Below are 13,672 nucleotides of genomic sequence, written 5' to 3' on the forward strand. Positions count from 1 at the left end.
ATACAATGACATCTATGCATCCAGGATGGGCTCCAGATCTTTACATCCTTTTAATGTCAAAAGTGTGTTTGTAGAGAAAAGCCAAGCAAAATGACACCTTTTATTGGCTAACTAAAAAGATTACAATATGCAAGCTTTCGAGGCAACTCAGGCTCCTTCTTCAGGCAAGATGTAATCCTGAAGAAGGGGCCTGAGTTGCTTCGAAAGCTTGCATATTGTAATCTTTTTAATTAGCCAATAAGAGGTGTCATTTTGCTTGGCTTTTCTCTACATTCATAACGGCTAACATGGTACAACACCCTAGTACTAAAAGTATGTTTGGAAGTTGAATGGGCTAGCCTGTACATCCTGAAAAACATTATTATAAAGATAACACTAGTAGAAAGGGGTTGCATGGAATTTCATTGGGTAGACTTCATACAAATAACACATGAAAATGAATTTACAACTGAAAGACTTCAGAAATAACCACTCCTATGACTATTCACATTCCTTTTCTCAAAAATATGAAGACAATATTGGTACCAAAAATCTTGGTCAAGATGCCAAGCTGTTGAATGTACAGTACATACAACAGTAGTTGTATGTATATACAACTCAATAGAGCTGTGCTGTTTAGCAGATAGAATGAAAATTAATAGAGGAGTCTGAGGGCTGTGAAAGTAAGTTCTGTACAAATATGTGTTACATTCCAGTAATTCAGGAGTACGGAATCTGAGAAGAAACCCATGCATCTCTGTGGAAATCATTAATACAACTGAAACACCATTATACGATTGCTTCATCTATAATAAGCATGTTTCTTTCTTCACAGACATAAAAGTATGTTCTTCTAATAAAGAGAACGGTACTTGCATTATGCTAGTTAATTAAATGTGGATATTATGTAGAGTTTGCATGGCCTTTGTGTCCACGTGGGATATTTTCTACACATACTCTGGTTTTCCTCTCACATGTGTATTAGATTAATTGGTAAATCTAAATTGCCTTTTTATAAGTGAACTAGCTGTGCTATGTGTCAAAGACAGGTAATAGAATAATGTTGAAATATTTGCTATCTCTTGCCCTATGTGTTCTTTCAGTTACTTTCCTCAGTATTTGCCGGTGTGTAAACATTTCTTAACCAGCATTAACACGTTCCCGTAAACCCTGCTTTTCAGACCCCATGACTATTTTTGAGTTGGCTGTCTAGTATTCTGTCTGCTTTTATATTTGCCGTTTTTGAAGATGACTCTCCACAGGCCTTTCCATGCCGTTTTTCCTCCTTGTGTGTCTCACACTCACACTTCTTTCGTCATGTCATCAAAGCCAAACTGGCCAATCACATGAATGCAAATTGACCAACCAGATTGGTCAGAGAGACTGGACACATAAACATTTGTGTTTTATTATATAGTCGATGCAAGTGTATATGAGTGAATGCACCCTGCAATGAAATGGCATCTTATTCAGGGCTGCCTCTCAATTTGTGCTCAGTGCTTCTAGGATCAGGGGTACCCATGACTCTGACAGTGGATTTTAAAGATTCAGTAAATACATGATTTCTTCCAAGTCCAACACCTTGACCATTAAGCCACATTACCTGATGAATCTGACTTCAGATAGCCCTGTCCTTTCCATCCTGGATAACTAAGATGAAGTAGACTTTTTGTAATGTACCTTTCATTACACAAATAATGCTGGTTATAAACATTAATAACAATAAGAAGAATTTTATTTATATAGTGCCTTTCCCATTGTGATAGTGTACATTTTAGGGAGAATTTAAATGGTATTTAAATTTTCATTATTTCTAAATATAATTTTGGTATCCAAAACATTAAGAAAGCAGTTTTTTTTCTTTCCAAAGGCATTAACTAATACATTTTCCCAATGCTGTGTACACATTGCATGATGAAGTTTACATGTCTTAGTATTATACGTTGAGTCATTGTGGGCTTTCACTTGGCTTTATATACACCAGATATTTATACATTTGCTTTCATCTAATGTTCAAAATCTATTTCTGATATGACACTGTTGAAAACATTCTTAAGTTTTAGACATTCACAGGGATTTTATATTAATATAATTTAAGACTGACCTGAGACACTGCAGGGTTTAAGTACAAGCAAGACTGATTTCATTGGAATTGTCTGCAGTAGGCTATCTATTTTTAAAAATTACCTTAATTTAGTATTCAACAAAGCACTCACATACAAACTTAATTTTTAATTTGGACCGGTCTTAGAGCAGCTTGTTTCCAATATTTGTTTTCCTTATTCTCATCACTGTAGGTCAAAAAGGAATCTTTGCCAACACTAGCAGATACTCAAGGGTGCATGTGTTACTGCTTAATTCAATTAGCTGCGGAACAAGACATTATTTGTTTAAAGCCTATCAATACTTCAGCCTGCCCATTTGTAGATTTTTTTTTTTACTCTTTGCTTGAAAATCCACAACTTATTTGAAATATAATTGCCTTTGTTTTGAAATACTCCTGAAAAGGTCAGGCCATTTGAGTGAATCTTACAAACAGTATAATCATTTGGGAAGAGACGTGGTATAAGAAAAGCACTTGTCATAACGCAAAGTCTTATAGGTCAAACCTTCCATGGCATTGTGTGTGGAGGGGCTCTCTTATTTTAGGAATTATAATGCATAGACTGTGAGGGAATGAACACTTAGGTGGAGGTTGCCAGGAGGGAGATCACAGCATTTACAAGATGGCACAGGAAAGCTAAAAGTCTAGCACAAGATCTCCATGGCAGATAAGAAAGAAATCTATAGGTGCCTATAGAGAGTTGTTACACTCTATGTTGGTGTTCCATGCCCTGGAAGAGCAAGAGACAAAGATCATCAACAGAGGATGAGATGACAATGTACAACCATCTAATATTCCCCCAGGAAACAAACCCTCTAACTTTTAGCTGACACCAAAGGGACCCTGCTTATAACTGAGGAATCAAATTGACTCAGTTTTGGAGAAACTAGATAACTGAGGTCACATAAAGGCTCAGGGTGCAAGGACAGTGAGCTCTGGCCTGCTGTTTCAGTAGCAGAAATAGAATCACCCCAACACCAGATATTATTACATGGCTTTTTCCAGAAGTGTCCCTAGCAGGGTGTTGAAAGCCACTTCATGACACAGCGCATTATCAGTCCATTGCAGTCGACAAAGAATGGAGACAATTTAGCATTACCTGAAAAGGGTAATCTTTATGTCTTTGGCATATGTGAAGTATTTTTTCTGTATATGAGACAATAACGGGATAATTAATCTATTAATGGAGGACCCAGAGAAAAGTATGTCCTTATGAAGTTGTATTAGACTAATCAGGTTCAGAACTTCAAAAAATGTGTGGACAATTTGTTTGTGTGAGTGTGCCCTATGATTGACCAGCATCCTGGTAATGACTGGTTCCTGTCTTGAACCCAATGGTGCCAGTGTAGGCTCTAGCTACCCTTGACCTTGAAAGTGATTTAAACAATTTCAGAAACGTATGTAAGCATGGGTAGATGAACATATTTATGAAAAAGTATAAATTCACAGATAGATAGTTAATACATCATTGGGGAAAAATGCATGGCCTACATGTTGACTTCCCCACTAGAAGTTATTTGGCAGCCTTAGGTGTATTATATGTTTATAGTTCAGTTTGAGCAAATGGCTGACAATTAAGTGTTGTTTCAACAATGTGTGGTGACTGATACTCTTGTAGAACAGAAAATCACTGTGGCTGACTGTCACACTTGCACCACTTCACTGCGTATGTGAAGATTCATGCATGGGTGTCAAACCTGCCAGACAGATAGGCAAAGCATTTTAAAGATGTGAGCTTGGACTTTACTGATTACGCCCATAGCAGTTGCCCTCAAGCTGTCTCTACAGAGAGCAACAATGAAGTAAATTGATGAACTGTTCGGAGAGAACAGACAATCAGAGAAATGGTAGCGGAGATCACAAAAGGGAACTACATGATCCTAACTTATTTTGTAGAGAAGTAAACAAAGGTTTGAAAGTTTAATTGGAATATACTGTAATAATTCAATAATAATATGCTCGTTACTATTGTATTCCCATTATGTATTCAAAATACAGTCTTTCATTTTTTTTCAGCAAAACAGGCAGTCCAAAACACATACAGTAAAAGCATATTTTAAAACACTGAAGTACTGTAGAATAATTTTCCTGTCCACTATACTAAAAGTGACAGATTTACTGTAAGAACTAAGGGCTCGTAACACTGAGAAGTAATCAATATCTTCTTTGTAACAAGTACAGAACACTTCACTGACCTTTAAACTATATACCTTAAAGTATGCCCTAGAATAATTACTGTATATGTCCCAGAGTTACAAAATGTTTAAGACATTATTTCCTCTAGAAACATCTCAACAAGCATTCATAAAAGCTCTACAATGAAACTCACAAGCATCAGCCACTTCCATCATGTTTGAGAGTTGATTTTTACAGATCAACATGGTTTTCACAAATTGATTACGTATTGATTTATCAATGAAGTCTGTCCTTATTAACTACTAATTTTAGCGTTTAAGCACTCTTAGAAAGCATTTTAATTAAAGCCTCTTCATCTGTGATCCAGTCCTGCTGCTGTTTTAGCACTAGGACAAATATGGATAACAGAACCAGTATAATCTAGTAGGCCTATATAGCAGAATCCTGACTCCAAGAGTCCTGTTTATCAGTAACTAGCAAGACCATGAGAAATTAAACTAATCATGTACTTCTGTAATAGTCAAGTGTTTTACCACCATCTGTAAATCAATCATCTCTTTCCATACATTGAGCACCTTCATATACATGTCAATAAAGGTATTCTTTCCTTCCTGAACCGACTTTGGGAATGTGACTTTGACCACAGGCAAGACATCCATTCTCTAGACCTAAGGTTTCTCAACGGTGGGGGCTGAAGAAATCTAATGGGGCATTTCTGGTCCAAGACATATTAAGGGGGCATTGAGGACCAGCCACTGTCCCCTTGGGCAATACTCACAAGAGCGCGCTGAAAAGTTTAATTAAAACTAAAAATCATCGAACACATGTTTCAACCAATTATTCTAAATGTCCATTAAGAAAGACCGTATTAAATAGTAGGTATTGGTACATTATATTTACAAGTTTGCACAAGTCGTGCATTCTCAGATCATGCTAGTCCTTACAAGATTAATGCACCTGCAGAGGACCGAATCTATGCATGTTTTGACAGGTTCATTGAATATACTACAAATACTGTATGTGAGAGGTTTTTTATCAATACCAGATTGTTTCGGAATTCCTTCAGAGCAAGTGTAAACCTAAAATTTCAGTGTGGTACCTACAGACCACATTCAAAGGAAAACTTACGTGGACCTACTTATTAAAAACTAGGGGGCTTTGCCCCCTGCTCGCTTTGCTTGCCAACCCCCTGGCCTGCACTACACGCCATCCACTTCGCGTCTCTGCCACTCGCGCATGTGGATTTCACTTTCACCAAACAACAAAACTTTTAATTCTCACGGATACGCTTCTTTATTGGGAAGAAGCACTACTTTTCCCTAATGGCAACATGAGTTAGACGATCTACAAGTCTCTTATCATCATATTTAGCCGAAAGAGGATTTAGGATGGTCAACAATCTATTAACAAAGAAAAGAAACAGATTGTCAATAGTGTTATGCGGTGATTTAAGATTGCTCATGACAAAAATGGCACCAAACATCGAAAAATTTGTGTCATCACACCGAGCTCAGCCTTCTCACTAATATTATATTCATTTTTGTAACAATGATATATTTTTTTAATCATACTTTGAGCAATACACCAATATTGTTAATATCTTCTAATAAAATAATTTAAAAAAATCTGTCCTTGTTTTTCAATATACAGTTCACCCAAGGGGGGGGTGCTATTAAATCTCTCTTTGAAAAAGTGGGCTCTAACCCAAAAAAGGTTGGAATCCTATGCTCTAAACTATTTACAGTATCTAATATTGTTCTTCAAATCAACTCATGGCACAAAGAAATGATAAACGCGCATTACAGATTTCAGATGTAAATTTCAAGAAGAACCACCAGCACACAGTATAGTACTCAAGTTTAATTTGCTTATTGTAATTTATTTTCCATTATGCCTGATCTCAAATGTATCTTTTACCTTGATAGAATGTTTACATTTTATCACATAATTTTAAGTCAACACTTGTCTAAACCTTTGTTGACTATGCTCCTAATAGCCCCATTATTTTGCATACCCCAAGATATTATCAAAAGCAGTGATTATAAATAACATCCAACCAGTTTTACTCAATATTTAGAAAAAGAAAATTCACATTTTTTATAGTCCTTATTCTGCAGTGTTCAAAACCTGCTTTTCCTTTGCTGTAATTTGCAATGTTTTTCTTAACATTTTCTAGATTGCATAGAAATTAATCTTTATTTAATACAGTGTTCTTCTCAGTGCACACCATTGCATTTTGCAAAGCAAACAGGTGTACAATTCAGAATAATAGGGTAAAATATAAGATCATTAAAAAATGTCACTGTTCATTAGGAGTTTGCATACATAAATATGAAGTGATAGAATTAGATTACAATATGAAATGAAATTCAGAAGAATCAAGATCATTATACTAAGCTCAGAAGATTCAAATTAAACTGGTTAGTTATGCTGCCTCACAGTTCTAGAGACCCAGATTCAAATCCCTGCTCAGGCACTACCTTTGCGAAGTTTGTATAGTTTAAGTATACCTGTCAGTGTTTTTTCTGGTTAGTGGGTGCTGTTTCTCTACTTTGCCTCCCACATCTTGAAAACGCATATGTTAAGTTGCCAGACAATTCTTAATTGGCCTCAAGTGGCTGTGTATATGAGTGAACCCTGCGGTCTGCTAGCACCTCATCAAGGATTGGTTTAGGCCTTGTGACTGTTGCTTGGGATAGGCTCTGGACCCTGGAGATCCTGAATTGGATTTAGTGGGAATGCCATGGTACAGGTCTGGCTGATGAAAATACAAGAGCGAAGCATAATTGCTAGTTATTATGAGATATTATGAAGGCTTTTGAAAAAATCTATACCCAATCCTCTGTTAATGTAGTAATTGATCGGACTAGCCTTTGGATCTGTCAAGCCCATAACAGAACATGCTCAAATACAACCAGAATATGTGTGTGTATGTTACTGAGGGTTTGTAAAAAATATAAACATATGGCATTTAGATTAAATAAATACATAGTAACATAGTATATGAATATACAGTATGTGTTAGCTTATATATATATATATTGGTTTCAATACATTTGCTCAGATATATACAGTACATCCATTCTTATATATTAATTAGAATGTATTTACTCTGGTTTCTGAACCGATAAATATATACAAATAAATGGATCAATCTAAATGAACCAATATATTTCTCAGTGGTGCCCCATAATACACACCTACACAGATATAAAAATATATTAGGTCACATAGTGAATCATAGCAGATAATCTCAATGTATTCTGTTTTATTTTTCTTACAGGGACTCTATGAAGAATGTCAGTACCTCTTTCAGCCTCAATTAATTGTGCAGAGAATGATTAGTATTCCAGTCCTGTATCCCGGATATTTGATAGATCAGATGATCCCTGTTCACAACAGATCAGCACTCTATAAGTAAGTATATATTCTTTGTCTCTCTTGCTGGTGTTACTGATATACTGTAATGACAGCATCTGTCATTATTATGTGGCATTCCAAGGAAGAACTCAGGGGAAAAGCAGCTGACTCAAACCATCCTTCCAAATTGCTCTTACTTAAGTCAAAACGGAAGCAGCAATGTGTCATTCTATACAAAAAAGAAAAGAAAAAGAAAGGAACTGCTAAACAGAGCAAGCAAGCAGCTGTAAATATTGAGGTGCTGAACCTTGGCTTTTCACACAATCAGATACTTAACTACATTTTGCTAAAGTGGATAAACAGATGCTTGGAGGCTTTTAATGGCTGAGATTAAGCATTAAAGTGCCTCTTCATAAACTGCTTCTCTCTTACCTTTTGCTCAAATATACTACATTCATGTTTAATGCTCTAGTGTTGTGCATATTATAAAAAGAAGTTGAATTACCTGTTTCATTCTCAGAGATCTGTTATATCACAAATTAATTCAGCAAGTTAGAAAATTGAATCTTAATGAATGAATGAATTAACTCACCTCTTCTTATGTACATTAAATTGGTCTGATATTGAGATAAGAATTCTTCTGTTTAAAATTTCATTTGGATGTTTATTTAAAATTATATTAAAAATGAGTAAAAGAAGGAAAACATTAAGGCCACTGTGGCTCTCCAGTTCGTATTCCTATTACTGTAATATATCTGTGACGCATGAGTCACTGTCTTGCACCCCAAAACACAAGGCTGAGTCTCAGTATCTTAGCAAAACCAGCTTTATTCAACTTGAAACAGGAACAGCAGGGTTATTTATTGCAGAGGGAGCTACCATTCTCCTATACACAGACACATCAAACGGGTCCAGGTCAGTGGCCAAGTTATACTGTTCCCTGCATTTATAATGTCCCTTGCATCACCCATCGGCGACAAGTGAATGTAGCGTGATCTCGATTGGCTCGTAGTTGTTTCCACGACGCTATGCCAATGGACAAGCAGTCCTCCACAGCCGCGGCAGTTGTACTTCAGTGTGTCATTACATGGGGGGGGGGGGGGGTCCTAAAACAGTCCCCCATCCCCCCTTTGCTTTGTCTACACTGGTGTGAGCAAAGCGACTGTTCAAGCCAGGCTCAGCCAGGCAGGATAGAACGTCAGCATTGGTGTGTGCAGCTCTGGGATGGTTGTGAACATCAAAAGCGAAAGCCTGCAAGCTAATAGACCACCAAATGAGCTGGGCATTCATATCCTTCTGTTTGTACAGCCACTGAAGTGGGGTGTGGTCAGTCACCAGGGTAAACCACCTTCCCCAGAGGTGGTAATGGAGGGCCTCCAATGACCACTTAATCGCCAAACACTCCTTTTCAATAGTCAAATAATTACGCTCCAGGGGTAGCAGTTTTCTGCTGCAGAAATGTGATGGGTTGTTCTTCCACTGCTCCTAAACCGCAAGCACTTGCATCCATTTGCAGAATAAATTCCTTCTAAAAGTCTGGATTGTGCAGAACCAGGGATGATGATAGAGTGGTTTTTAGGTCCGAGAAGGCTCTCTCACAGGCGTCAGTCTAGACAACACTACAATTCTTTCTGCTGTGACGGATGGCTGGAACCCTTGCCTGACCAGGACACCCCTGTAGCGGAAGGACTGGAGGAGAGACCATGTTCTAGGCACTACCTGCCCCGGGACACTAGAGAGCAGGTGCCCTGGCTCGCTGTACGGCCACGGGTTTGGATCTTAGAAGCTTCACCCAGGAAGGAAGGAAGGAAGAAAGAACTGTGCTGTAAGGGTTGGAAGCTGGGGGAAGCTGTTCCCATCTGAAAAATAAAGGTGTGTTGCACCTGCACTTGTGGCCCCTTGGTGGTCCACACTGCCCTTTGTCAAGTCAGTGAGGGGGGCAGCCCAATGCACAAAGTTGGGAATAGTACCTTGTGAGCCTGAGGAAGGCATGAACCTGCCTCTGTGTTTTGGGACGTTTATATGCAAGTACATCCCCCACCTTGTCCATTTGAGACTTGAGAAAACACTTCCCCATGAAATATCCCAGGTAATAGGTTTCCGACATGCCCAGCCAGCCATAAACTGTCAAATACCCCCCCCACAGACAAATAAGATGAGATTCCAAGTCATTACTGAAAATGACAACATTGTCAAGATAGGCACCCGCGTACACAGAATGGGGATGCAGGATCTGGTCCTTCATCCACTGAAAGGTCAACGGTGTGCCATGGAGACCAAAAGGGAGCGCTGTAAATTCAAAAAGCCCGACGGGAGTGGTGTACGTGGTACTTCTCGCAGCTGGACTCCTCCAAGGGTACTTGCCAATATCCCTTCGTGAGGTCTAGGGTGGAAATATATGAGACCTGCCCGAGCTTCTCTGACTGCTCATCCACACACGGCACTGGGTATGCATCAAACCTGGAAATCTTATTCAAATACCTAAAATCAATACAGAACCAAACCGTCGGGCTTTGAGACAAGCACAATTGGGCTCCACCACTTGCTTTTGCTCAGACGAATAACGCCTAACTGAAGCATCTGCTGAACTTCTTCACGAAACATCTTCCTTGTTGCCTCTGGCAGTCTATACGGGAGCACCTGTGTGGTAACACCAAGCGGTGTTACAATCTTGTGTTCCACAATTGTTGTCTGGCCAGGCACAGCCGAAAAGACATCAGGAGTTCCTCTTGATCACTGATAGCAATTCTGCTTTCTAAGTTTCAGTTAAATCCTGGCATATAGCGACTTCTGTTTGAGGGACTGCTGCAGATGTGACCATGACCTTGCACGGTTCATTCCACTCCTTCAGCAGGTTGATATGCAAAATCTGTATGGGCTTCCACCGGCCTGGAATCCTAACATTATAATTCACAAGGGATATATGCTCTTCGATGACTCAGCCCGAAATTTATGCGGATCCGACGGAATTAACACCAGTACCCGATCCCCCTTCTTAAACTCACAAAGCTTACTTGTCTTGTCATAATCACGTTTCTGCTCCTCCTGCTCACACGGAAGATGTTCCACCGTAATAGTGGACAGTCGGGAAGTCTGTTCCTGCAGTGACACAACTCAGTTGACAAACTTGCCCCCTCTTCTCGAAAAATGCCTAGCGCACAGTGTGGTCGGCGGCCAAAGATTAGCTTGAAAGACACCTGTGGAGACTCCCTAACAACAAATAGGAGGAAAGGCACTATCGTATCACACAAGGTTGGGTCTTCATGGGCAACTCATCAAATCATCTGTTTTAGGGTTTTATTAAATTGTTCAGTCAGGGCATTCGTCTGTGGATGATAAACCATGGAGTATAACTGCTTAATTACAAAGCTTTTGCATAGCTGCTTCATGATGCAAGACATAAAGGGACAGGGATATAAATATACGTGAACATTTCTGAGAGAGCTTTTGCAACAGAGCGGGCATCCGTTCTGGGTATCTTGTGGACTAATCAACTAACATGAGCATATACTGAAAGCTACTTTTACTTTTGGAAAGCGGGCCAACAATATCTAATCCCACCCTCTGAAAGGGGACATCTAACATATGCATCAGTACAAGCGGTGCCCTGGCGGGTCTGTGAACGGAAACTATTTGACAGTCGGGACAGGCCTTACAAAATTGCTCCACATCCTGGCCCATATTCACCCAATAAAAGAATTTCGAAATGTGTTCCCTCATCTTTTCCATGTCGAGGTGACCCCCCCCAAAATGTGTCTGTGAGCAATTTTTAAAACCTTCTCCCTATGCTCAATTGGTACTACCAACTGCTCTATAAACCCATCACCCATGCAATCAAAAATCACCTAATACAAAAACCATCCTTAAGTAATTAATGTGGTGTTTTAAAATTCGTGCCCTCTCGCTCCAGAAAGTAAGTGTCATTTGCGATGTGAGCTTGTCTGAATGCAAAATCCAAGTTGCTATTGGCTCTTTGCAGGCAAGCAAACTCCATCTGGACAGCAGTCTCTGCCTCCTCCGTGTCCAATGCAGCATCGCACTCTCCTCCCACTTCTACTTCGTTTTCGTCCGGGTCCGTATTCAGTGTCCGGTCTGGGGAGGCTGTTGGTGTGCATGATGGTATGGAAAAGTCTGCCAGCTGTTCCAGGTCTTCACTTGAGGATTCGTCCCCCACCTCGCTGGACAACTCTGGTTCAATTTTAAACCTGATTCCTTGACTGACATTGTCTGCTGTGAGTCCCTCTCTATCCACAAGGAGGGAAGGGACTCTGCAGGTGGCCAAGAGCCGTGGGAAGAGGGCATTCCTTTTTCCTATTAGGAGTGGCCAGGGTGAGGTGTCTGATATGGCAGTCCAAACCTTAAATGTTCTTCCCTTTAAATTTCAGAGAGAGTAATATAGTCCTGTATGTTTTAATGTCCCCATGGATGCAGTAGATGTTCACTTTGTCTGTGGTCTTATAAGGGGTCTGCTGGAGCATCACAACGGACTACGCAGAGGTCGCTACCACAGTCCAACAGTGCTGAGAATTCCCGTCCAGCCAATGTAATAGAGACCTAAAAATTGTCCTCCTTTAACATCTTGGAGGAAACTTGCTAGCTGCATACCTAAGCCAGACCAATAGCCATTGTTTGTGCAGGTGGGAGGTGGCACTCCCGAGCCAGATGTCCCGATTGATCACAGTGAAAGCAGCTGCATTCCTTCTGCACTATGGTGTTCTCACTATGGCGTCTTCCTCCCGTGGTGCTGGCAACCCTGGAGGTCTGTGCTGGCTGGATCAAACTCTAGGTCAAACCTGGGTACCCCCATTGTTTCCAGGTGGTTTGTGCATGGTTTGTCTGCGGGTCAGATCCAGCACAGAGTGTACGTCTTTCTGTAGCATTTCATCACAAAGGCTTTCGTCTATCCCTGACAGGACTGCATCAATAGCGAGCTTGCCCACAATGCATTCAAAAGTGTCTCCATGGATCCAGCTTTGAATCAAGTCCACTAAGCCCTGGATCTGTTTTCATAAGGGGCGGTTTGTATCAATACGCCACAGATGAAACTGGCTCCCTTTGACCACCGGGTTCACAGCCATGCAGAGCAGGATCTGTTGCTCCAAGAAGTCATAATCATCGAGTCTTTCGGGAGGGAGGTTTCACACAACCTGTAGGACCTCCCCAGTTAAAAACAGGGCCACGATAGCCGCCCAGGTTCCCCTGTCCCAGCACATCAGTGTTTGCATGCGCTCAAAGCAAATCAGGAAACACTCTGGGTCGTCTGAGGAAGCCATTTTCACCAGTACATCCCTGGGAAGCACGAAGACTGGAGCACCCACAGAAAACTCATTCTGCTCCGATGGTATCAGGATATCATATGCCTCTTGGGGTTCCATTGGTGCAACACCCCACTCCTGGTACCATGTGACACGTGAGTCCCTGTCTTGCACCCCAAAAACATGAGGCTGAGTCTCAGCACTTTAGCAAAACCAGCTTTATTCAACTTGAAACAGGAACAGCATGGTTAATTATTGCAGTGGGAGCTACTACTCTCCTATACACAGACACAGCAAATGGGCATAGTTGGAGCCAGGTCAGTGGCCAAGTTATACTGTTCCCTGCATTTATAATGTCCCTTGCATCACCCATCGGCGACAGGTGCATATAGCTGTGAAGAACTTGTGTACTGCTTTATGGTCATTGCTGTTGGGAGAATCCTCTTCTCCCCACAACCCTGAACTGGATGAGTAGTCTGGAAAATAGATGGATGGACCAAGGTTATTATAGTTAACGAAAACTAAAATCAAAACTGAAACTATTATTAAAAAAACATTTTCGTAAACTGAAATAAAATAATTAACAAAACCAAAATGAAAAACTAAAACTAAACAAAACTATTAAATTAGCTGGAAAGACTAACTGAAATAAAATAATAATTTACTAAAATATTTTTAGTTTTCGTTTTTGAATTAATATTCTTGCCGTTAGTCTTTAACCCTTGTAAGTTTTAACTCTAAAACAGAAAGTCATCCACCACGTGCCGCCCTCATATATTCATCCAGTGAACGGCGGCTGGTGACTGAGGGCGGCTGTTCACACAGCATTTGCGGTGAC

At 40.2% G+C, this 13,672-nt stretch overlaps 1 protein-coding gene across 1 annotated transcript in view; it reads left to right on the plus strand.

The window, feature by feature from the left end:
- tmem8b (transmembrane protein 8B) overlaps positions 1 to 13,672 on the plus strand; it is a 653,793-nt gene that overhangs the window by 416,925 nt on the left and 223,196 nt on the right. Inside the window, exon 4 of the mRNA XM_028805536.2 lies at positions 7,503 to 7,636. Coding sequence (XP_028661369.1) covers positions 7,503 to 7,636 — 134 coding nt within the window. The remainder of the gene's footprint in view (positions 1 to 7,502; positions 7,637 to 13,672) is intronic.

Source organism: Erpetoichthys calabaricus, chromosome 7 (genome assembly GCF_900747795.2).
Source record: "Erpetoichthys calabaricus chromosome 7, fErpCal1.3, whole genome shotgun sequence".
NCBI classification, from domain to species: Eukaryota; Metazoa; Chordata; class Cladistia; order Polypteriformes; family Polypteridae; genus Erpetoichthys; species Erpetoichthys calabaricus.